The 26,583-nt window shown below is 38.4% G+C and overlaps 1 protein-coding gene across 1 annotated transcript; it reads right to left on the reverse strand.

Moving 5' to 3' along the window:
- Window positions 1-334: 334 nt before the first annotated feature.
- LOC130075420 (protocadherin-8-like) lies at window positions 335-25,743 on the reverse strand. The gene is given in 10 exon segments (XM_056240027.1): window positions 335-464; window positions 513-553; window positions 642-750; window positions 5,153-5,438; window positions 6,110-6,311; window positions 6,433-8,819; window positions 20,470-20,656; window positions 20,750-20,831; window positions 25,089-25,332; window positions 25,641-25,743. Coding segments are annotated over 10 exon segments (3,771 nt in total).
- Window positions 25,744-26,583: the final 840 nt, after the last annotated feature.

The raw sequence follows: 26,583 nt of genomic DNA on the forward strand, positions 1-26,583 counted from the left end.
GTGCTTACAAGTTGAAGTGTGCACGTGTGAATTGTGGAGGGATTGCTGTATACACAAGTGTGAAGAAGATTTAACCATTCCGTTCGCTCCAATATTTCCTGGGATCGTCCAGCCCGTGTGGGGTGGGGAAGTTTATAGTCCAGCTGTATAGATGTGTGCAGGTGCCGATTGACTCATCTTCAGGAACCGAGAAAGCCAGTCACTCACGCTGCCCAGGACTCACCGACCTCGAAGACCGCCACTTCCTGAGTTCCTCACGAGTCCAAAGCTCCTCTACTGCAGGTACTTCACCTCTATTGCTGTGTTACAGGAACCGAGAAAGCCAGTCACTCACCTAAAGGTCCCCTTGCCTGAGCTCCCGAGTTCCACTGCCGTCTGGAAGGAGTAGGAAACGCCGGTCCTCACGTTGTATGGAGTTGCTCTTCTGGAGACACTTGTAGCCCGTCTTGAGCTCCACCGTGATCCTAAGGAAACAAGAGAAGTCTGTTACTTATCCACTTCGAGTCACTCACCTGAAGGTCCCCTTGCCTGAGCTCCTGAGATCCACTGCCGTCTGGAAGAGTGGAATGAGTTTAGCCGTCCAGGCGGACGCCCTGTTAACCCTGTTTTAATATTTAATAAAGACCAATTACTTACTGTACCTTGTGTCCAGCCTCGTGGTGTTCCTGGTGTAGCTCCTCAGAGTGGTAGTTGGTACGGGTCGTGGTTTCTCCCCACCCCCGGTCTGTGACATACAATGTGCTGCACATACTGTTGTAGACATAATAAGACAATACAATACAATTTAAAATAAAAAAATAAAAAACGTACAATACACTTCCTCATTGAATATAAGCCAATTCAAAAAGATGCGTTTTTAGCTTAGATTTAAAAACAGACAAAGATGATGCAGAGCGAATACACAAAGGTAGAGCATTCCACAGCCTGGGGGCAGCTACTGAAAAAGCCCGGTCACCCCTGCACCTCAGCTTCGACTTTGGAACACATAACAATCTCTGGTTAGAAGACCGGAGAGACCGAACTGGACGATATTCAGTTAGTAATTACGAGAGGTAAGGAGGGGCCAGACCGTTTAATGATTTAAACACCAAAAGAAGAATTTTAAAATTCACTCGGTGACGCACGGGCAACCAGTGCAGAGAACGTAATACTGGAGTAATGTGGTCTCGTTTTTTAGTCCTGGTTAAAAGTCTTGCAGCTGCATTTTGAACTCTCTGTAACCGCGAAAAAGCTGACTGGCTAATCCCAAAATATAGTGAGTTACAGTAATCCAATCTCGAAGTAATAAAAGCATGAATTAATTGTTCAAAAAAATTTCTTGACAGAATAGGTTTTACTTTAGCTAGAAGTCGAAGCTGAAAGAAACATGATTTGACCACTCTATTGATATGTTTGTCAAATTTCAGCCCATCATCAAAGACAACCCTTAGATTTTTACCCAAGGCTTCACAGACGAGGATAACTCACCAAAATTAAATTTTGGTGTACTAACAGAGTCAGAAGGACCAAACACTATTATCTCAGTTTTACTCTGATTAAAATTAAGAAAATTTAAAGACAGCCAGGCCTTCACATCAGCCAAACAGGTCAAAAGTGCTTCCAGACCATTAGAACTCTTTTTTAAGGGCAGATAGATTTGAGTATTATCTGCATAGCAATGAAATTACAGACCATGTTTACTAAAAATAGAACCCAATGGTAGCATATACAAAGAAAAAAGAATCGGAGCTAAGATGGAACCCTGAGGAACACCACATACCAGAGGAGCTGCCTCAGATGAATGTTCACCCATGATAACATTAAAACTTCTATTTGAAAGATATGATTTAAACCATTCAAGAGCACTTCCTTTTATGCCTGCGCAGTGCTCCAAGCAAGTAAGAAGGACAGCATGGTCAACAGTGTCAAACGCAGCAGTCAAATCTAGGAGCACAAGCACAGCATAGTCCCCAGAGTCACCAGTAAGTAGAATATCATTTAAGACCTTCAAGAGTGCTGTCTCTGTAGAATGGTATTTTCTAAAACCTAAAGAAATGCATGCACACACGCACGCACACACACGACTTGTTTAAATACATTTATGTTGTTAATAAATAACAATAAATTGTTGTTATACCAGCAATACAGAGCCCTGTCAGCTGGTATTATTATTAAAGGTTAAAAATAACATCTAAAATGAACTATAATGCGTTTATATAATAACAACGTTATAATATTTTTATGATAAAGGTACAAATATAATAAATATGTAATATAGTTATCATATTTAGAATAAAACTCCTCTCTCTAGCTAATTTTCCAAAAAAGACCAACTAATGTCCTATGGTCATTAAATGGCTTTCCTGAGGTAAATGTAACATTACGTCACATATTGTTCTACGGCTGTTTTATCGACCTGATTGAAAAACACTGATCGATCGGTTTTATTACATTTTGGTAGGTTGAACTGTATCTTTCAAATGATACAAGGAGTTTGGAATGTGATTGATTGATTTAGTTACTTCTAATACAATTTTCAAGTTGAACGGGATAAACATTATATTAAGCATAAAGATAAGCTATGGTATATAATTCCAAATCTTATCTTTGAAAAAGTTGGTGGTATAGAGTAAGAGGTATAGAGAATAAAATGTGACTTTGAGGTTAAACTCACCATTCAGTTGTCCAATTTTCATAGACGGGCTCTTTTATGTAGTGATGGGCAGATCGAGGCTTCGTGAAACACTGAAACGGTTGAATCAAATGTGCCATATTGTGTCGAGGCTTCGAAACAATCTGACACCCGTCTCCACGGTGGCCCTAGTGGTCAGAACAGTGTAAATGCAACAAAAACCCAGTGCAAACATGCATACAAACACCTTGTTGACAAAAATAAACATTAATCAAAATGTGTCATTCCCATCAACAATGCCTCAATGAAGACACTGTGACCTTTATAGTGGCCACTTTGTGTAGCGTACTACAGAGTAATTCATGACTCTTAAAATGCACCAGAATACAAGAAATCCCATCTGAATTTAAACATTTTTCTGAGGGTGGACTTGGGACCTCACTTCACTCTTTTGCCTAGGGCCCCCAAATATCTTGAAACGGCCCTGCTCATGATTCATGGGTTGACAGAGATCATCGCCCCCACGGTGAACCATTGAAATGTCGAAGTGTTTCGAAAGTTATGAGGTAATGAAGCCTTGTTTACTGAAATCATGTGGCAGTTTGATACACGCTCCGAAACATTGACTCGGAACAAAAGATTCATAAAGGCTTCGAAGCGTCATGAAACAGTGTTTTGAAATTGCCATCACTACTTTTATGTTGGCTTCTTATATACAAACATAATTTAGGCATCAGTAAATCTCATAAGCAATCAATGTTTAAAAATAGGTCTTGTTAAATGGTGTTGATATTACAGATAAAGCAAATGTAATAATACAGTTTTCAGACGTTTGATTCATTGCCCTGCAACATTTCATAATAAATACTTTTAGAATAACCATTTTGAGAATATTAATTGGAGATTGATTTGGATTTATAACAAATACTGTATCAATAATAAAGTTAATGAAATATACTTTAAAATTATACATTAAATTTATCCAACAAAATAGTTCCTAAAAAGATAAGAGAATCTTGTGTATTTTGTAAAATGGATACTTTTTTTTTGTGTGGAATATATGCATGTTAAATTCTTTTACATTGATGTGGAATATTTATTAAATATGTTAAGTGGAATTACAATTAATATAGAGAAAATATGTTTTTCTCTATACCGCAACCTTACAAGCGATCAGAACTATGGACATTTACAAATAGTTAAATTCCTCTTTGTTATTTTGACTGGCCCTTTATACTGTGAACGGTTGCATACGGAGACTCTTTTGGTTGTTTTACCTTTAGTTCTTTTATGGGCAACAGTACTGTTGATTATTTCATTACAGATATTATCCCAGTACATCTCAGAGCATTCACAATCAGTGTCAGACCACTGTAAAATTACACTATATCTAAAACAAACTCACATTAATGAATCATGCAAATTCAAAAAGTCAAACTATCAAATTATTATGGACACATGTATAATTAACACATACCCATTAAATGAAATAGGCATATCTGGCACTAAGTGACATTATCAACATATTCCACCAATCAGCATGTACAATTTGAAAAAAATTATCAAAAAAGGAAACCAAAAAACACCAATGAAATGTGGTTTGACAGTGAGTGCAAAAGTATTTGAACAACAGTACGAAATCTTTCTGATCAAAAACAGAGATCCTGACAATGAAGAACTCCGCCATCAATATCAAGAAGCTCTTGTCATAGACAACAGACAGGAGAGCACATGGCACAAAGGAAACACATGACAAGCCATGTGCTCACAATAAACAGAACTAGAACACAAGCACATGACAAACCGGGAATGTCAGAGCTCTGTCACCCACCCACTAAGATAAAACCAAACAGAAGTGACAGAACCCTGACAAATACGCAGGCCACAAGAAGTCTTTTTTTTTTATCACTTTTACTCACGACATGCTATCCGGCTACAAAGGATTCCATTTATTATGTTAAGCTAAGCTAGCGGCAGCGCTGCCAGACTAAGACAATGCATGCACAGACAAAAATGTGTTTCCCCACCTATCTAAATGTAGGGGAGACCGTGAATAACCCCTATTTCAAAAGACGGTGGCGTGTTCCTTTAAGATTCAAGTCAAAAAATAAATAAAAAAAAAGTCAAAATAATAAATAAAATGAGACATTTAACCAAATGCACCTCAAACATGTTTTACCATTTATTTTCTTAACATTACAGACATAATATACAAATAAATCTATAAACAGACACATTTTGAATTCAGATAAATGTTACTTCATTAAAAAGTATGAAAAATATATCAACATGCTTTTAATCAAGTAGGCAATATCATTTGTCATCTTTTGTTTATTTATCAGTGGCATTATAAAAAATATACACAGCTTTTTCAAAAGGATTTAAACAAAATATTATCCACAAGGTCAACTGACTGTGTAAAAAAAACTTACACTTTTCACCCAATAAACAAATTGCCAACAGCTGTCAGTAGTGCACAGTTGTGTTTTGTTAACTTTACACTTCATGTGTGGAACAGTGTGTGTTTCTGTTGGTGAAGACATTGGGATTGTAATATTGTTCATTTAATGTAGCCTGCCTTGTTGAGGTGAATGAACTATAGTTATATAGTCATATTCTCTGTCCATTACTTTCTCACAGACATTCTGCAATCCCTCTGTTTTTGGAATGTGGGCTTGGTAGTTTTCCCTCCCAAGGGTGTCTCGTTGAAGTGAACCTGTCTTAGCAAACGAATGTGCTAAAGTGCTGTTTGTCATGGCAGCAGTGGGACACCAGCAGTCGTCTGAATGGCCCAAGATCTTGCACTTGCTTGTGCATGCCCACAGACCTTGATAAACAAAAAGAAGATTATTATCAGTAGGTATAAGCTTTTTAGTCTATGAAAACAACGTAGAGGTATTAGAAATGCTTACTAGACCATGTATGTCAGCTGATATAAAAATAGGCAGTACATCTGCCTATTATCAGTCTCTCAATAAAACACATTTCTGATATAGAAAGTCTTTAAGACTGGATATTATATGCAAAGATACTTTTTTGCTACTAAATTATTATATAGTGGCAACATCTACATGCAAAAAAAATCACAACATGCTTATCCAAAAAGAAACACTTAAATAAGTGAGGAAATCATACAGTAATACAGATGCAGTGCTGAATATCTCTGTATCTAAAATACGGACGCAAACTTTACATTTGAGTTTCAGACAGGATGCAGTTATCAATTAAATACTGTCTTGTGTTCATTTAAGCTTGTAAATTGTCACACAAATTACATTTTGGGAGACATTTATCTAGAATAAAAATAATTCAATACGCTATTATACTATATTATAATAGTTTACTAATTGTTTATTTGGTTTACACAATGTTTTAGTTAAAGCATTATTATAATATTAGGTATTTGTGCACATCCCCAGTCAACTCTCTGACCCCCCTGAAAGCCATTGTGTATAATTGGCATACACATATTTAGACGCCACTGATGTTTAGGGCTACCATTTTGAACGTTGTTTTGATGATCGTCTTTTCTTGGTCCATCGCCGCTTGGATCTGAATCACTGTCATTGAAGTCGCTGTCTCCATTCCCGCTGTCCTTTCCACTGAATTGAGGGTCTCGTGCTGCTATGGTTGATGTGCCTTTCCAAATTTTTGTAAGTCTCAGAGCATCTTTACCATAACCAGGTAGAGTGGAATAATCCTATAAAAGAAATATGTATATATATATCATCATCAACAACAACAAAAAACTTTAGAATATGAACCAGATAACGATATCAGATGGAATCTCAAAGTGCAAGACACTATAGGCTATAACTTACTTCTGACTTGACTCCGCGGCTTTTGTCCTTTACATCACAGACACACGTACCATCTTCAGAACTGCAGGAAATATCACTGCCTGTCTGGATGAAGCCAGAAAAAGTTTTTTTTTTTTTTGAGTAAGGTTGAATATCAAACATGATGCCACTGTGAATTGGAATTAGTGGGTCGTTGTGGTCCGCTTTAACTCTGTCCTCATTTCCAGAATGTCTGTCTCCTTGATTATTCACCTTTCGTTTATTACAAGAAGTTGCAATGAGAATAATGGCTAAAAGTAGTAGTGTGCAGCTCCCCGCCAGTACCACAATTATAACGAGTGAATAATCCCCTTCCCGAATCTCTTCGTCAGTTCTGTGCCTGAATATATTGCGGTCACTGGGAGGAGATCCTGCAATGATCTTGAAATCGATAATGACTACTGTAGTTAGTGAAGGTCTTCCATTGTCACTGACACTTACTGTTATTCTCAAGCTCTCGTAAACTTTGTAGTTGAGTTCACGATTCAGATAAATTTCTCCGGTGGCTCTATTAATGGAGAACACAGAGGAGACGCCCTCTGAGATTCTGAATGACAATTCTGCGTTGACGCCTTCGTCCGCATCCCTAGCATGTATCTGGGTTATAACGTAACCTGAAGGTGCGTTTTTGGGTAGCATAACCTCGGCAGAACTATTACTCAGCGCAGGCAGCGTGATAGAGGGAGCGTTATCATTCTGGTCAACAATTTTTAGATTGATGATTGCTCTGCCTTGGAGTGGTGGCGAGCCTCCGTCACTTCCTTGAATACGTAGCTGTAGCTGTTTGAGGACCTCGTAGTTGAAACTTTTGAGCGCATAGAGCGAGCCCGTTTCAGAATCCAGAGAGACAAAAGTTGACACCGGAGAGCCTATGATGTAGGTGTCCAGGAGCTTATAGCTGATTTTGCTGTTTTCCCCTAAGTCGGGGTCTCTGGCCAATACAGTTGTGATATATGCACCTGGTGCATTGTTCTCCACCAAGGACACTTCATAGACAGGTTTACTGAAAACAGGCGCGTTGTCATTCTCATCACTCAACCTTATAGTATATTGCTTAATTGTTCTTAAGGAAGGTGATCCCAGGTCTTCGGCAACAACCGTTAAGTTATACTCCGCAATTTTTTCTCTGTCAAGTGGAGATGTCGTTACAATCATAAAACTGTCCTCATAAGCTTGCTGGAGTTTGAAGTTACTGTGCCCATAGAGAGCACAGTGAATCTGTCCGTTTGCGCCCGAGTCCCTGTCCGCCGTGCTGATCAGAGCCACAAAGCTTTCTTTAGCTACATCCTCGGTGATGTACGCTATTTCCGCTGTGACTGAGCCAATAGTGATGTAATGTAGTGGTGTAATTGTGATTTCTGGTGCATTGTCATTCACATCCTGCACGTTAACAACAACTTTACAGATGGATGGGCTCGGATTAGGACCCAAGTCAGATGCCTGTATATCGAACTCATATGTTTTCTTGCTCTCAAAATCAATCGGACTCTCGAGCGTCAACTTCCCGGATTTTCGGTCAACGCTGAAATGTTGTCGGATCTCCAAGGGCACCTGATTTCCGAACCCATATACAACTTCCCCATTCAATCCATCGTCTGGATCAACCGCATTTAAGTCCAAAAGCAGAAACCCCACAGGCGAGTCCTCCAGTATATCAACTGAAAAATTGTTCCGGTCGAACACAGGGCTATTGTCATTGAAGTCTTTTACTTTGACGTTGATCTTTGTGGTGCTGGACCTTGATGGATTTCCTCCGTCTGTTGCGATGAGCTCCAAAACATAGAAGGCGTGTGTCTCCCTGTCGAGTTCTTTCATTAGCACCAACTCTGCATATTTAACCCCATCAGCTCTGCTCAACACTTCAATAGTAAAGTGACTGTTGACAGATATTTGGTAGCTTTGAATGTAGTTCAAACCAACGTCCTCATCCATAGCAACATCTAAAGATATTCTAGTGCCGACTGGTGTGTTTTCTGAAATTTCCAAAGTTGATTCCTTTCTAGAGAACTCAGGAGCGTGATCGTTGATGTCCTTTACTTCCACTTCAATATGAATCAATTTAAATTGCTCATTCGAGAGACTCACAACGTCGAATGCAATAAGACACTGGATCACATTCTTACATATTTTTTCTCTGTCTATTCGTTCTCCAACTGTTAGCTGTCCGTCTTTTTCTCTGAGCCTAATAAAAGATGCGTTGAACTGCTTCATCATTTTGAAATTGGTCTTAGCGTCATCTGAGGGATTTAAGCTCATGTCCTTGGCCAAGTTTCCGATGACGGTGAATAAAGCGCCCTCTTCATAAGTCTGATATTTCATGATCATTCCCACTGTTAAAGTAGACAGAAAAGGCAGTACAAAGATGATCACTGTCCACCAATGGCACAAAACTCGACTGCTAGGAGTCCCTCCCATCATGGGTTGTCATAGCCTGGTTAAAACCAGAACATTCTCAGTTGTAACTGAGTTATGGTCTGGCAAAGCGTCATAGACAAAATTATTTCCAGAGGGGCGTCACCAACGGACGTCGCGTATAGACCTAAAACCAATCAGAGCGATGAAGGAGAAAAATCTCAGAGTGTTGTTCTTTGCTCGGTTTTTAACAAAGAGGAAACGTTCAAATCACTTAAAACAGACGCGATTCGAACGAGTGAGGTTTGACGGCGGCATCCATCTTTGTAATGTAGGCTACAAAATCTGCTTCAAAATCCCAGCGCTGTCGTCATCGTGTAAAGCCGCTGTATGTAACTTCAATTGAGGAAAATATTTTAAAGCCAACAGTTGTCAAGTAAACATGTATTTTGTTTCTCTGAAGCCAGGAAGAGAAAAGCTGCCTCTCTGTGTGCACTCTGTCAGCTCTGCGTGCAGCTCGAGAAACTGCAATGGATGGGGTGGTTTATAGACCTCTTAATGCAAATGAGATAAAGTGTGACTAATCCCTGCTTAAAAAAAAGAGGTCTTTTAAAAGCCCATTAAGAAATGCCACAAAGCAGGCATTTTAGTGCCAACTATTTCCTAAGGGGGAATTTTGTTTTGAAAATAGTTTCCTAACAATTTTATAAAATTATTTAATATTGGTGCAATACCAATCATTGTCTCTTCAAACTCTTGTCTTTTGGAAAGCTTTTTATATACAATATTTTTTTCGTAGTTTCAAATGAAATAAATTCACAGTAATACTTTGCTCACATTATTTGTGCATTATACAATTTAGTTAATACATTTAAATGACAGTTGGTCAATGTAAGGCAGTTGGTTTCTGCAAGTGAAATTAGTTAACTCAAGTTTTAATTTTGTGCATTTTTACATTAAATTACTGTACAATTAACAGTAAATTATTGGCAACAGTGTTGCCAGTATTTTACTATAATAAAGCCTGGTAAGGTCTAACAGTGTAGGCCTTTGCATTAATGGTGATTAGTCAACTGTTAAATTTACGAGACGTGTCAACAGCACAGCATTTCTGTTGTGCCCTTTTCCCTTCTGGAATCTAGCCTGCTGTGCCAGGTGTAAAACTGTCCTTTTCAAATAGGATTTCTTTAACGCTTCGGGATATTTAAAGGGCTTTCTATAGGATTAGCCCATATCAAATGCTTGTGAACCCCTCGTCAGCACATGTGATAGCGGGGTATCCCAATGCGACGTCAATGGCATAATTTTGCAATGGCAGCCGGAGGGAGATGAAGTCCCAGGAGTTCTCCTGTCTGCGTTTAGACTGAACACAATAAGACAGCGCCATATGCGCGTCGCCTCCACGGGACACAATTACGGTCGTAACTCTTTTGACTAAATTAAGCTGGCCATTGAATTGCCCCTGCCGACTTAAACCCCCTTTTAAAATGCATTTAGGGAGCCTCTGAGATCGCCACGGCTAGTTAGGAGATTTTCTGGAGGTTTCCCCTTCACTGGACAACACTTATAACAGAGCCACAAAGAAACAGTTGGAATCCATCTGTCACCATTGTGCCCGAGACGCAAAATGTGAAATAATTGTGGCAATATTTTTCTCTTGCACTTGTTTGCTTATAAGATAACGTTAAGTTTGAATCTAAGTGTAGGTTAATTTGATATTTGATCATATTTAGAATAATAAAGTTTACAAGGTGAATTACATAGATGCTAACTGAAATGCCCTAAATGAATTCAAGTCAAGTTTTATAGCGCTAGAAAGAAATAGAAATAACTTAATTTAAACTTCAAACTTGAGACAAGTTCAAATTCTGCAGTAAAGCAGCAGCGAGACCATATTGTCTTTATTCAGCTCAGTTAAGTTCAGTGATTTAAGTTCATTCATTAAGAAACAAGCTCAGTTCGGATATAAGCAGCTCTGCTGAAGACAATATAGTGTTGTTGTTTTTTTAGCTTGAGTCAGGTTGATTTTATTCAGGGATGCGTTTTCCACACAACGACGTAGTCACATACATTAGGAGCATGAGTATGAAAACCATCACATGATTGGGGATAAGGTGCCTTGCTCAACGGCACCTCAGGAATAGCTATCCTGCCGGTATTGAGAATCGAACCCTCAGCCTTCGAGTTACCAGTCAGACTCTTTAATCATTAGGCCACGACTGCGCACGCATATATTTAAAAAACATCTCCATGTATAAAATACAGTTATGTACTCTTATACTAACTATTTGATCTATAAAATAATTCTCATCAAGGTTTTCTAAAAAGTCATAAAACACTTTCCAGATGGACCAAAATATATGAAGTTTGTTTTTCATTAAATAATGAGACACCCCAGGACTTTCTCATTTTTCCAAGAACAGGCAATTACATGAAAAGTGTCCAACTGTCACGGGTTGTAAGGATCACGAACACGACGATGAAGGGTAAAGGGTATTTTAATATAGCTCACAGATGATGACACTCACAGATAAACACACAAAACGTTAAGGAGACAGGACACCGGACAATGAAAACACAGGAATGTGTGTATACAGATGATGACAAGGTGAACACAGCTGAACAGAATGACAAATCATATTAGTAACCATGGAGACAAACAAGAGCGGGAGCTGAACAAAGGAAGACAGGAACCAATGAATACTAATTAAAAGTCCTTGAAAGTGAAACTAAGAACAAACATAACTAAATATCTCTGACACCAGCAAACAAAGAAATAACAACAATCATTCATGGTCATTACATATATATATATATATATATAAAAAAGCTCTCTTTATTTATATTGAGTTGTGTGTAACTTTACCATACACAGCAGTGACAGATCAGGGCCCGTATTCCTAAAGAATCTTAATGTAAAAAGTAGCTCCTAGTGACAAAATTCTAAGAAAATTCTTAGAAATGTGGGCGTTTACTCTTAAAATTAAAGAAAAAATCCTAGTAAAGAAAAAAGTAATTCAGAAAGCATCTTAACCCTTAATTAAAAGAGGTCTTAAGGTCAAAATTGTTAGGAGTATGGATGAGGACTTTTAAGAGGCTTAAGAGTTTCTTTAGCAGAGGAGAAAATGACAGAACGATGAAGAGGGAGAAGAAATGTGATGCAGACAATAGATGACGACAGTGAGTTAATAAGACGCTATAGATGAGATTGTGCAGTGATCATGTTTGTGACTGATCTTATTAGAGACACGCTAATATCTCCGACACAGCGCAGGAATGCCATAACGCCAGAAATGATCACTACATTAAGATATTTGGCAAATGGGAAAATGCAATAAAGCAATAGTGATTTGGGTCTGTGACAACCTTCTGTAAGCAGTGATCACACAAACATTACAGCACTTTCAGAACCTCTTATTGTGTCGCAGTTCATTTAGTTTCCACTGGACATTCCCACCTTGCAGGCTCAAAAAACTGTATTTATGAATATAGGAGGCTTCCCTGGTGCGCACAAGCAGGGGAATGAACCGTTAATAATGTGCGCTATAAGCTCCCACGTCCGCTTCTCGCTCCATGCTGTGACACCCTGCCCGAATTTTCCTTTAAGGACGGCCTAGTGTTCATCCACTAACTCGGCTAACAGTAAACACGGTTCTTCTGACCAGTCAGGCTTTCTCGTCTTTCTTGTTTTTTAATCCATGTTTTCAAAACAAACATTCAAACCACCACTTAAATAGACAGCAATCAGTGTAATTGGAAAGAGTGGAACAATTTTTATCATTCTAAGCCAATCAAATTAACAGCAAGGTAAAAAAAAGGATTTATATACATAAAAATAATGTGCGTGTGTGTGTGTGCGTGTGTGAGTAAACTCTATACTTAAAATGGCTCTTTTTTTTCCTTCTTGGACAACCAACCAATCACAGTCTTCAAAAGATTGTGTCATACATAGCAACGGGGTCAGCCCCGCCTCCTCACTAAGATGAGAGTTTTTGTCTTTTCCTTACTCAGAGTTGCTCTCAGATCGGTCCCGAATCACTCTTAAGCTAAGACTCCTACGTAAAAGTTTTTAAGCTAAATTAAGAGTTTTCTAAAAGGATTCTTAGATTCTTTAGGAATACGGGCCCAGATCATTTTACTGACTTGATTTGATTACTTAGAATTTTGCATAATATTTAATTACAGTCATGTTTACATATAGTGAGAAATAATATTAATCTATAACTAAATAACTACAAATTAACATGTAAAATAAATGTTAAATTGACTTTTATAACTTTTATAAATTGAGCAGGCATGAGAATATTACAGATAATATAAGTTGATTTGTGTTAGGCCCATCTGTAAGATTAAGCAGCAGAATGTTTTGTTTTGTTATCAATTTGTTTTGTGTTATAGGTGTCAAGTTTACAGATGCAGAAGAGTGCCTATATTAAAAGTGTGTTATGTCATCACTGCTGATTACCACACTACAATAAATGATTACGTGTCAAATTAATAAATTCATTTAATAATTGTAGTTCCCATGTAGAGATTGCAGATCGATACATGACCCAGTAAAAATGCCTTCCAATAATCCTGAAAAAAGGTTAAAGGATTAGTTCACCCACAATAAACATTTTGTCATCATTTGATCGCCCCCATGTTGTTCTTTCTTTCTTCTGTTGAACATAAAAGATGTTTTGAAGAATTTTTGTAACCAAACCATTTGTGCACATCGTTCCCATATATATAAATGGGGAAAAAAAACAATGAGACATTTCTCAGAATATCTTATCTTTTTTATGTTCAACAGACAAAAAAAAACATATTTGGAATGACGTGAGAATTTAACTACATAAAGATAATCAGTCGCTATAAGGTGAAGAACAAGGGAGAAAGCACACAACCCTGACTGGTTCCCCTGTAAAGTCTGAATGGGGCAGATTTCATTCCAATTGTTAGTTTCTCATCTGAAGTGTTAGCATTCAGGATCTAGACCCATTTCATAAACTTTTCCCAAAATCCCATCCTCTATAGTTGAACAGGTATTGCCACTCGATCCTGTGAAACACTTTTCAGCATCTAATGAAGTATTAGATTTATCATGCAGTATATTTAAGCACACTAAAAAAAATGCTGCGTTGTTTCAACCCATGTTTGGGTCAAATATGGTCAAACCCAACCATTGGGTTTAAAAATGTAATTAACCATTTTTAACCAAAGTTGAGTTAGTTTATATTTGACCATGGGTTAAAACAACCCAGCTTTTTTCGAATAGCCTACTCTCAAAGGTCATGAAAACCCAGCTTCTAATCTTTTTGCTAACACCCCACAAATGATCTTTAAATTGTTTTTAAGGAGAAAAAAAATGGTCTATGTGAACCACAGTCAGTAAATCACTGAACCGCAGTGTAATCACTTTCGGTGTTCAAAGAGAAAGGATGTCATTATTAACATTAATATATTTTGAAAGTGTCGTTAATGATAAATCCTAAATCAACTTTTCTATTTAAAATTGTGTTTTTAACAGTTTAGTTTAATAGTTGAACAACCGATGACAAAGCAGATCACCAAACCTCTGAAGTATTAAGAATCATGAGAATACTGAGAATGAATGAATGAGAATATCAGTCATTCTCTCTCGTGATTCTCATGCTCGCGAGTTTCACAATAGTGGGATTCGACAGATCTAAAATAATCACTTATTCACGCAGTCTATTTGCATTTGTAAAGAGTTGAGAACGGCATAGTGAGAGCATTGTGAAGGCATTTGTTCTCAAGCGCTCATGAGCGTTGTTGTCTGAAGCTTTTTCTGTAGGGCGCAAGTCTTTTGGTATGATAATTAGGAGATTTGGACTCTTTGTCAAGTATGAAAGCATTAGAAAAGAATTATGAGGGTGTTGACTAATCGCTCCGATTGCTTTTTTTTAACACATGTGCACACACACACACACACACGCACGCTCAAGGACATTGGATTTGTTTGTACACACGCGCGCGCGCACACACACACACAGTGCCGGGCCGTGGGGTTGTGGGGACCTAGACGAGATCATGAAAATTGGCCCCATGGACTGGTGTAAAACGTTCATAGCAACTTGACAAGAAAGCACATAAAATGACAATTTCAACATTATGTGCATTAAGTGTGAAACATTCAACACACATATGTGAAATATTTAAACACACTCTAAAAACACTTGTTTAAGAACAACCCAATTTGGGTGAATATAGGACAGAACACATGTTGTGCTTATTTTACCCAGTAAATTGGGTTGGTTTTTTTTAACCCCTGATATTTTTTGTTGTTTTATTCATTTTTTGTTAATACTCGCTTATTATTAGCAAATATTATATATAGAGTGCAAGTGAGCTTAAAAAAATAACCTAAATAGATAGCCTATACATGCATGAAAATAAAATACAAATAATATATGAAAAATAAAAAATACATGGCTTCAGACTGCTTAGATTTTTACTTTAAAATAAATTAGCTACTTGAACTTGTAACAGTAACACTGTAAAACCACTGTTCAAATAGCTCATTTATTTTGAGGACACAGATTACCTCTATTTAATTAATTTGATAAACAATAGTTATGAGTTCTATAAACTTATTTTAATCGAGTCCACAAACGCAAGGATATTTCTTAATTTTAAACGAACTCTATCACTAATATCACACACAAAGTCAAATCCAGTAAGTTAAGATAAATCATAACATTTGAGGACACCGGTCACCTTAATTCATTTAATTGTATTTAAACCAATAGTTATGAGTACTGTGAAATTATATCAGTTGAGTTCACTAAAAGAAGATATACATTGCAGTCAAGAAATTAAGTTAATTAAGTGATGATTGATCATTAGTGGCAAACACCTGCTGTTAACAAGCAGAATCACTGAAGGGAAGATGAACACGAAGAACAGAACAAAGAGAAGCACAAGAACTACAACTGACTTCCAGCCACAGCCTTAGATGAAATAAATAATAAAACATTAAATCTCTCAAGATCTCAGCAGAGGAGGAGTAAACAACTCCACAAACAGCATTACCAGCTTTACTTTAGGGCTGGGCGATATTGCCTAAAAAAAATGGGATGACATTTCATTCAGTAACATTAGGCAGTTTTGATTAATATGCTGTTTGACGATCACATTGTTTTACATTTGCGTACGTAATCTTTTATCACTTGTTTTTTGCTGCTTCTCCTGTGTTTTGATCAGGAGATTCTGTACTCTTTCAGAAGGTGTGTAATAGCGCCCCCTACCATATAACATAGATAGCCGGAAAATTCAGTCATTGGCAGGGAAAGATTAAAGGGATAGTTCACTTTGAAATTATTTGTTGGTATGTTTTAGCTTACCTCAAGGGCATCCAAGATGTAGGTGTCTTTGTGTCCACAGTATTTTCAATTTTGTTATTTTTAGGTCAAACCGTTCTTGTCTGTCAGTCATATAATGCAGGTCTATGGTCACCACCTCAAAGAGCATGCACAGAGAAGTCCAAATTAAACATGATTTAATGACTCGTAAATGTAAGTACACACTGATGGCCTAAGACACGAAACGAGCGGTTTGTGTGAGAAAACGAACAGTATTTATATAGTTTTTACCTCTTGTAATCACAGTCACGTCCAAGTACTCTGATGGTGCGGGCGCCTCTGTCTGCGCAAGCGCCGGAAAGCCCCGGAATGATCTCTCGCGCGTGTACGTCACTCATTGTTTACACAGAGATTTCGGACGTTTTACCTTTCATTGTGAAGATCTAAATATATTTAGATATACAGGAAATCGCAATGGAAGACGATTTCGGTATATCAACAGACAACGTAGAATTTATTTCACAACCATATTTATTTGAGCCCGAATACACCGATCAAGAACTCAGGGCGATGGAGGAAGCATCCGGTGCAGCAGCACGTCTTCAAGCCTCAGAGAGACAGAGATCTCTTCAAAATTGGTGGTGTTCTTGTAGCAAGTGTTGTGAGATGCCAACAGAAGTGGAGAGCATATGTTGTCACGAGTGGAACATAGCAATGCCACAACTACATGACGACGACGAGGACATTGACCGTGTCCAATCATACACCTGCCTGACAGAAGATCCTGAGTTTTCTCCGCTGTTGAGCCGCAGCGTTCTGCATGTTGTGTTTAGTTTGCCACGTATAAACTGGAGGCGACGTCCAAGGCCAGTGGGACCCAATGGCACGCTGTCAATAGAGTGAGTAATGTGTTGTATTTTTATTATTATTGCAATGATTAAAGGTTGCATTATAAACCAATTAATTAATTACAATTACTGCATTATATTTCAGACAGTAGAGATTGGTGGCGTATCGTGTTGTTTTGGAGTGGATGCTGAAGGGGGAATATCTGGGCAGAAGAAATAGAAAAGTTTTACCCTCTTGTGTGGTGAAAGCCATCCGCGATAAATATCCATCCCCCTCTGGACATTATGTGGGCTTCACAGAGGCAGCCAATGCATTTGCAATGTTGTAGAAATTGTTATTTTACTGTTATCATTTGTCACAACATTCTATATATTGCTCAATATATCTTTTGATCATTGTTAGTTATAATGTAAGCCTTTTCCTTATTTTACTTGAATTAACATTTATCATTGATAATTTTATAGTTGTAATGTAAGCCTTTTCCTTATTTTACTTGAATTACCATTTATCATTGATATATGTGCAATAGAGGACTTTCTGAAAGTGCTGCCTGTTGTTATTATAATGTAAACTTAATTTTTCTTTGAATTTCTAAAATAAAAACATATTGCTACTACAATTTCATTGTAATTTGCTCCTTATAAACAATCTGTATTTATAATGGCTTCATATTTTTATATAGATATTTAGAATACACAGTAATGACACTTTACATAAAAGCAAGCTATGTAAGTTTAATTTTCTTTAGCTGCACATTCACAAATTAACAGTATTTTTCAGCAATAAGGGAATCTAACAAAACTATAGATGAAAATCAAAGAGAAAAATTAAATAAAGGCATAATAAATACAAAAAAAAAATGACAACAAAAGTGGTGTAATATTTAACATATAACCTACCAAAAAATTCCTCAATTAAAGAATTTACCCTGTACAATTTTTGGTAAATACACCTCATTCATTCACTGAACAGACAAATTGACGCTACTGTACAAGGTGACATCAATGATCACACACACACCACTAAAGAAAACCACCATGTAATGTGAATGTATTACCATTACTTTGTAAAGATAACTTACACCGTTGTCAGTCTGAAAAAAACTAATTTGACAATCGAGACAAATGCTTTGAAACTGTGTCTTCCTTAGACGGTTTTGTCTGTTACGCTATGTTCTTTGGGACAGGTTGTATTTCCAAATGTGAAGAAGAGTCCTTGTAAATAATACTGCTGTCCATGCGCCTCTGAAGTACGCGACGTATGAGTTCTTCTCTGAAATTTTGAGTTGGGGACTCATAAAGCTTTCTGGCCACCCACTGTTTAGAGTGTTTTGGGAACACTACATTGAACCTGGATGTACCTTAAAAGTTAATAAATTAATTAAAAAAATGCTAAATATTTTTTTAATGCATTATGACATTATAGTCAGATATATATTGTAAGTCAAACTTACCAGTTTTGGTTCTGGCCTGCTGTCAATGAACATTCTCGTTGTGGTCAAGCACTGCCAAATGGGTACGTGCGAGCATTGAAGTGTAATGGAAGTGTATTCTTTTGGGGCAGTACTTCAGGAGCAGTGAATGGAACACTTCCAGCTTACCCTTATAAATATGGTTGATCTATACATTAACATACATTGTAGATTTGTAAACTTACCAGTATGCTTGAAAAGTGCCATCTGCCTGAGATCCTTCAGAAGACCCTTGTCTAAGACAAGGTTCTTTAAGGTAATGAATGCCCTTGAAGTTTGGTCGATCCATTTTTTTTTCTTTGCTCCTCTGAGCTAAGCTCACTATGAATACATTTTTTTGGTTCTCCGTCTTCGATCCATGAATGAACACCACATATGTGGTGCAGAATTGACTTCCACCTTTTTATTAGCTCCTGACAAATCGAATATAAATATTTAAATGTGTTCTACAGTGTATTGTTGTATTAAAACAAGTTACAGAAGCACAATCTAGAGACGTACATCCGGGTCACCCCCACAAGATGAACATGTAAACCACAGATGATTGCCAATACTCTTAATCCATGGCTGAAGTGCTCTGTTGTCTTTGTATCTGGACAGTGAAGCCAGTTTCTTGGTTATTCCTATCCATCCATCTTCTTCCGCTTATCCGGGGCCGGGTCGCGGGGGCAGCAGTCTGAGCAGAGATGCCCAGACTTCCCTATCCCTGGACACTTCCTCCAGCTCTTCCGGGGGTATACCGAGGCGTTCCCATGCCAGCCGGGAGACAGTCTCTCCAGCGTGTCCTAGGTCTTCCCCGGGGTCTCCTCCCGGTGGGACGTGCCCGGAACACCTCCCCGGGAAGGCGTCCAGGAGGCATCCGGAACAGATGCCCGAGCCACCTCAGCTGACCCCTCTCGATGTGGAGGAGCAGCGGCTCTACTCTGAGCTCCTCCCGAGTGACCGAGCTTCTCACCCTATCTCTAAGGGATCGCCCAGCAACCCTGCGGAGAAAGCTCATTTCGGCCGACTGTATCCGGGATCTTGTCCTTTCGGTCATGACCCTAAGCTCATGACCATAGGTGAGAGTAGGAACGTAGATTGACCGGTAAATCGAGAGCTTTGCCTTACGGCTCAGCTCCTTCTTCACCACGACAGACCGGTACATCGACCACATTACTGCAGAAGCTGCACCGATCCGTCTGTCAATCTCCCGTTCCATCCTTCCCTCACTCGTGAACAAAACTCCAAGATACTTAAACTCCTCCACTTGAGGAAGGATCTCTCCACCAACCTGAAGTGAGCAAGCCACCCTTTTCCGACTGAGGACCATGGCCTCGGATTTGGAGGTGCTGATTTTCATCCCAGCCCATTCACACTCGGCTGCAAACCGTCCCAGTGCATGCTGAAGGTCCTGGTGTGAAGGGGCCAACACGACAACATCATCCGCAAAAAGCAGCGACGAAATCGCGTGGTCCCCAAACCGGACACCCTCCGGCCCCTGGCTGCGCCTAGAAATTCTGTCCATAAAAACTATGAACAGAACCGGCGACAAAGGGCAGCCCTGGCGGGGTCCAACATACACCGGGAAGAAGTCTGACTTACTACCGGAAATGCGAACCAAGCTCCTGCTTCGGTCATACAGGGACCGGACAGCCCTTAGCAAAGGACCCCGGACCCCATACTCCTGGAGCACCCTCCACAGGCCGCCGCGAGGGACACAGTCGAATGCCTTCTCCAAATCCACAAAGCACATGTGGACTGGTTGGGCAAACTCCCATGAACCCTCCAGCACCCTGTAGAGAGTATAGAGCTGGTCCAGTGTTCCACGGCCTGGACGAAAACCGCACTGTTCCTCCTGAATCCGAAATCCTGAATCTGGTTATTCCTATAACGAAATAAAACATTGTTCATCCTCATCCAAAATGTTTCGTTCAACATCACAGTCATTAGCTGTATCTGACTTTTTTGTACAGTTGATTGCTGCGTGTTTCTATCACTAAATAACAGTACAAAAATTAACATACCAGATTGCGGTAGGCATTGATTTCTAAAACATACCTAATGCCACATGCCATATGTCAAACTCGTGATGAATGTTTTGGTAGTCTACTCGCATTATCTTGCGAATTGATGGGGATCTGTCGGTTGTCACCACACTTAATCCAATGTTGTCATCTAGGATTTTGTTGAGTGCTCTCCGGAAACCAGTTGACTCCATTGCTACAGAGCTTGATGATTCTGTAACCTGTAATAAAAATAAAAACAGTGGTTTATACTTGATAAAGTAATTATAAAATAACCAAAACATATTTCACTATTGTCATGGACAGGCACATACTTGCACCAGTTCAAAGTGTACAACTTTGTCTGTGATGTCATCCATCAAGCTGAATGTGGTGTACTTTGCTGAATATCCAGGACTGTGTTGAGATATAAAATAGATTCCACTGTCAAAGTTAATTGTAACTAAAAAAAATGACATAACATCACGTAAAAAAATGATCACTAAAATTTAAAACAACCTGTCTGATCTCCCATCTCCTGATAAATGAATTTCCTTTCTTTCTGTGCTTCCTGATTTCAAAGTATCTAATATGGTACTCTGTTGTTCTTTGAATACCTCATCAATTGCAGGTATGAGGTATGAAGACTGTATTGCATTAAAAGTAGTTTTGTGTGGTACCTGAAGGTTAAACACAGCAGCCCATTCAGAGATGTCTGCATATGTGGACCCCGTAAACACAGTACTTGCTTTAACTAGAAGGTTGTTTGATGGCATTCCACGCACATCAGAACAAGATCTCCAGTGCCCCTTATGTCCTTGTTCACATTGCCAAATAATGCTGATTAGGCTCCCTACAGATGAGATATTTTTCCCAGAGATCAGTGCACCACAGTCTTGACATCTTCTAAATTGTTTCATGAAAGCTGATTCATTAACAATCCATTTCCGTTCTTGCCATGTCTGTTCCTCCTCTTCATCTGTCGTAGTGGTTGTACTTGAGGCAGATGTGGAACTGTGTGGAACAAAACTAACATCCTTCTTTTCAGATGGTGGATCTAATGAAAGCATGCTGATATTTAGGTCATCAGGTTCGCTCTCTATAGCAATTGGTTCATCCTACCAGACAAAAGGAATTATTTTTAACAGTTTGTGTAGATACGTTTGAAAACAATTCATAAAATTTAACATTACAAACAATTGTATTCGATTTACAGTTGTTAGTGTTATACCAGTACATGTAACCATTTTTATGCTGACATGTACAATTAAGAACAAGGATAATACTTACAAGCTGGCTCCTTACAGCAGGAATAGCATAATATGTCCCAGATGTGGAGAGATATGTATGTTTTTTAGACAACTGTGGACTTGTTAGTAGTAACAGCAAATGCTTGTGTGATTTATCTTCTTGTCCAGTGCATGTTTCAGCACCACTTTTCATTGCCTTCAGAGGTGTTGATTGTGGAACATCTTTTAGTCCAATGTATGCACACAATGCGTGCTATAAAGACGCATTTACGTGAGAACAGGCTGCGATACCAGACGATGAATAAGGGTCTTATCTAGCGAAACGATCGGTCATTTAAAAAAGTTTAAGTTTTATAAGCACAAATGCTTACCTTACTCTGTTCTGTGAGACCTTTTCAACGTAATTGCGTATTACGTGACGTCACCAACACGCATCACAGAACAGAGCCGTTCGTTGAACGTTCCCGGGAACGGAACGTTGAACCGCGTCGATAAGAGCATGGTTGTGTGCAAGCTATGCAACAAGGAATTCGCTATTGCTATTAGTGTAGTGTAGCAATATGCTATTTTGTTGCAATATGCTATTGCTACACTTAATGGCTATTATGGCTATTAGTGTAGTGCTATTAGTGTAGTGTAGCAATATGCTATTTTGTTGCAATATGCAATTGCTACACTTAATGGCAAAAATTGCACTGGTCTGCTGGACTCGGTTGAACAAAAATAAACAATATTTTGTTGCTTAAGCTTATGTATGCAGTCATTATTCAATGGTATACTAAAAATCCATGTGAAAAAAATTACTTCTCACAGTTCTCAGGTCAAATATTTATGCGATTAAAATGCGATTAATTTCGATTAATTAATTACAAAGCCTCTAATTAATTAGATAAATTTTTTTAATCGAGTCCCGGCCCTAAAAAAAACATGAAGATATTAGAAAAGAGAATGACTGTCTCTTTCCTACTCGTGTCCCTCTCAAAGCGCAGAGCGGTAGGCTATATGACGCATCTTTGTTGGAAAATATAAATCAATATTTTTTAAATAATATGTAACTGTCTTATATTATGTAGGTTACCAATATTTATTGATATTTATTTCAATGTGGTGTTTCACTGATGGAAGTGCTCAAATAAATGCGTGTCTGTTACAAAATGGAGGTTAAAGCCTTGTTTATTACTTTTTTATATTTATCCCCCCTCCCCCACCATCGTGTCACCGCCGGTAGTTGGTCCATTACCAAAATATAAAATTGCACTTAAGTATACTTGACTTATACAGACAGAGAAGTTTAAAGCTGCAGTCCGTAGCTTTTTTGGGTTAAAAATGATCCAAAATAAATTTTTGAGCAAATACATAACTAGCCAGAGTTCAAAACTCTCTGCTTGCCGTAGCTCGATTCAAAGTGCATTCAAATTCGATTCAAAGCTTAAGCTTGTAATAACAGGGCTGCCAACTTTTCAAAAAACCTTGGAGTGAGATTTGGTGGGGCCAACCAAAATTTTGCCGCGTACAAAGCAATTTGTTTGGTTCATTCAGCATCATTACCGTACAGCAAAAATATAATAAATGATAATAAAAAATTAAATTAAATTAACATTGGTCTACCAAAGAGATCTACTAGGACCACTGAAATTCTAAAGAATGAGAAGCACTGATTTACATAAATTCTAATCCTTCATAACTAAATAAATAGAAATAACCATTTATGGACACCAGGGGGACTGGTGGCCAAAAACCTCATTAGATTAGGCAGTGAGGGAAATTCATTCTTCAATCAAGGCCTTTCCCCACCACAAGGTCCAGCAGAAAAATACCACCAGCAAAACAAAAGACACAGCATGGCTCCTTTTGTGCATGTTTACTTTGGAATAAAGGTCATGTTATATTAACATTCACAAAACTACATGCAGCTAATAACAACTTAAAAACAATAAGTTTAACCACTGTGGGAACATTGTATTTAAGATCTGTGTGCCTTGTTGTACTGAATTGTGGCCTTCTTATGCCCCATCCACACTACTGCGTTTTCGTTTAGAAACGGAGACCTTTTGCTACGTTTGCACCTCCCGTCCAGACTAAAACGGAAAAAATGAAGACCTAAAACGGAGAAGTTTAGAAACGCTGCAGCTCTGTTTTGCGTTTTGAATCTCCGGAGGGCGTTTTAGTGAAGACGGGACAAAACGGAGGACTTTAGAAACGATGACGCAGAGGCTCACGCTCGGCTCTATGATTGGGTGTCATCAGTCATGACGTATCCTTCCCTGATTCGTCAGCCACCCATCACATGTCAATCCGTTTCCTGTTTACACCGGCACGCGCATGCCCAGTGTTGGTGAATGGTCAAGTGATCCGCGTTTTCAGGCGTTTTAATGTGGACGGAGATCAATTCTAATACGCAGATAAAACGCTGGTGTGGACGGAGATCGTATTCGTTTTAATTCTCCGTTTTTAAACGAAAACGCAGTTGTGTGGACGGGGCCTTAGAGGCCTTGATGATTGCTGGGAGGGGGGGCTCCAAGCAGGGCTCCAAGCCAGCCATTTTTATTGTCATTATTGATGACAGGGTGCCATCCAGGGCAAGGCTGTTCCTGGTCTTTGTCTTGTTGAGTCCCACCACAGAAAACACTCTCTCCGCATCAGCATTTGAATGTGACAATCTTTGCTATGGTGGCAAGCCTCGGGAACAGGCCTACACCTGTCACCTGTGAAGAATGAGCCAAGAACACAGTGGAAATAAGCTCTCAAGTAGTGTTGTTTTTGTTTTGTTTTATTTCTTTTTTGTCGTTGATAGATAAGGATAGGTTGATACATAATTTATTCTGTCTATTAAGACAAAATGCATGCATCTATATGATCCTTTGTATATACAGTATATCCTATAGACACACACACATAATTTTAAAGCACTGTAGAGGCATGATTTTATCTAAATAGAACAAATTGATTGACATCAACCTACAGCATACTTAAAAAAAAAACTTAAAAAAAAAAACTATTTCCACTGTGTTCTTGGTAAAGAATAATTCTTGCCTTATGTTTTAGGCTAGCCATTTCAGCCCAGAAGCTCTCCATCTCAATTTCCTCTGGGACCTGCAGGTGTGGTATTGGTATAGTCTGGTATTCCAGGAACTCGTCACTGAGTTGGTTATACTCCTGAGGCCCATGGTAGGGGAGCAGGTTGGGAAACCTAATTTAAGAAAGCGGTTCATATATATATATATATATATATATATATATATATATATATATATATATATGGTCATCAACCAAAAGGAGCAAATAAGATCTTTTTTTTAAAAAGAAGCCACTTAGGAATGGCTCATGTGCTTAGAGTCGAAATTCTGGTGTTAATGCCTTTGTATTAAATTCAGGGTATTTAATGTCAGATAACAAGCATAAATTCCTGAAAAAATAACCTAACCTCTCAACAAAGTAAAGGGCATCTTCTACACCGCATTCCAACCTCTGCCGAAAATCAACAAACTTTGCGTGCTTGAGCAGTGGCTCTTGTAGGGGCAGCTTTTTTAGAGCAAAGTCCACAGCATTGGTCAGAAATGCCAAGGTAGCTTCATGGAATTGCTTCATCTGCTCTGGCGTGATGTCTCCATCATCCAGTAGCTTGTTGAGCTTCACCCTGGTGGTGAATCCAATATTCAGCTTTCTTCCTGTCACAGATACAACAAATCATGTTAACAGAAATGCTGTGTCATGCTGATCATACAACAGCATGACACTAGGCATGAAGTCCAATGTTTTTAGGCTAACCAGAAGGTCAGTGTTAATGGAAGATGTGGATCAATGGATGGATCCTTTAACACTGAGCTTCTGGTTAGCCCAAAAAACTAGGACAACTTTACCAGACTAAGGCTAGGTACAAGGCAAAGCATGACATGGGGTTCCCCTGTAGTCTGATCTCATCACTTGTAAAATTAGAAGAATTAAAAATAATGATAGTTAATGATCAAACACTGACCTGGCAAATGGTTTGCCTTTTCTTTAAAAAGCAAGAATTGTTTGTCTTCCTGCAGCGCTGTAGGCACCATGAACGTGGCGCACAGCTTGCGAATGAAGTTCATCATCTACAACACAGACATTTACAGGTATAAAACCAGGGCCGGCCCTGACCAATTTGCTGCCCTAGGCAAGATTTTACCTGGTGCCCCATGCATTACAGCCCATTATCATTGTGTTGGTGATTATTTAGTCATATATATATATATATATATATATATATATATATAGCAAGAGCATTACACCTAGCATTCAAGTCAAGTCCCCTTTATTTTTACATAGTGCTTTTTAGCCTACAATACAGATTATTTCAAGGCAGCTTTAGAGTGATAACAGGAAAATAATGCAACAAAGTTTGCTTCTTCTGTACAGCAGATCTAGAAGAAAATAGTGTCATAATCAAGCTTAAGTATGTTGTTCAGTGATGGTTTATTTTGTTGTAAAAAATGTTTTTATTTATCTAATTTATATATAGCCGCTCTGGATAAAACAGTGATGTCATCGTCCAAATGTCATTCATGCACAAACTATTCATTGAGCACTAGCAAAAGTGTTTGTTTGGGAGTTGATGTCATGGCAGCAATCTTCCACTAAATTATGGCACGGTTCGTGTTTTCAACATGAATGAAACTGCGAAATGTCTTCTTTAATGTGAATTTTACATAAAACATAATAAACCTGTAGCCTACGGCTACAAATATCGTTAATAATTTTGGCAAAAAGAAAAGAAGAAAAAAAGCCATATATCCCCCTTAAAACTGCACAACTGTAAAGTAAAACATTAAATAATAAAAGTGATAGTAAATGCGTCTAAATAAGACTGACATGATTGTTACAAATCGCATTGTCTGGGGGCTCTGAAGAACTCAGAACCGACTGTTAGCATAAAGTTATAAGGTAAAATA

The sequence above is a fragment of the Rhinichthys klamathensis genome, unplaced genomic scaffold, assembly GCF_029890125.1.
Source record: "Rhinichthys klamathensis goyatoka isolate OS25496 unplaced genomic scaffold, OSU_Roscu_1.1 h1tg000578l_1, whole genome shotgun sequence".
NCBI classification, from domain to species: domain Eukaryota; kingdom Metazoa; phylum Chordata; class Actinopteri; order Cypriniformes; family Leuciscidae; genus Rhinichthys; species Rhinichthys klamathensis.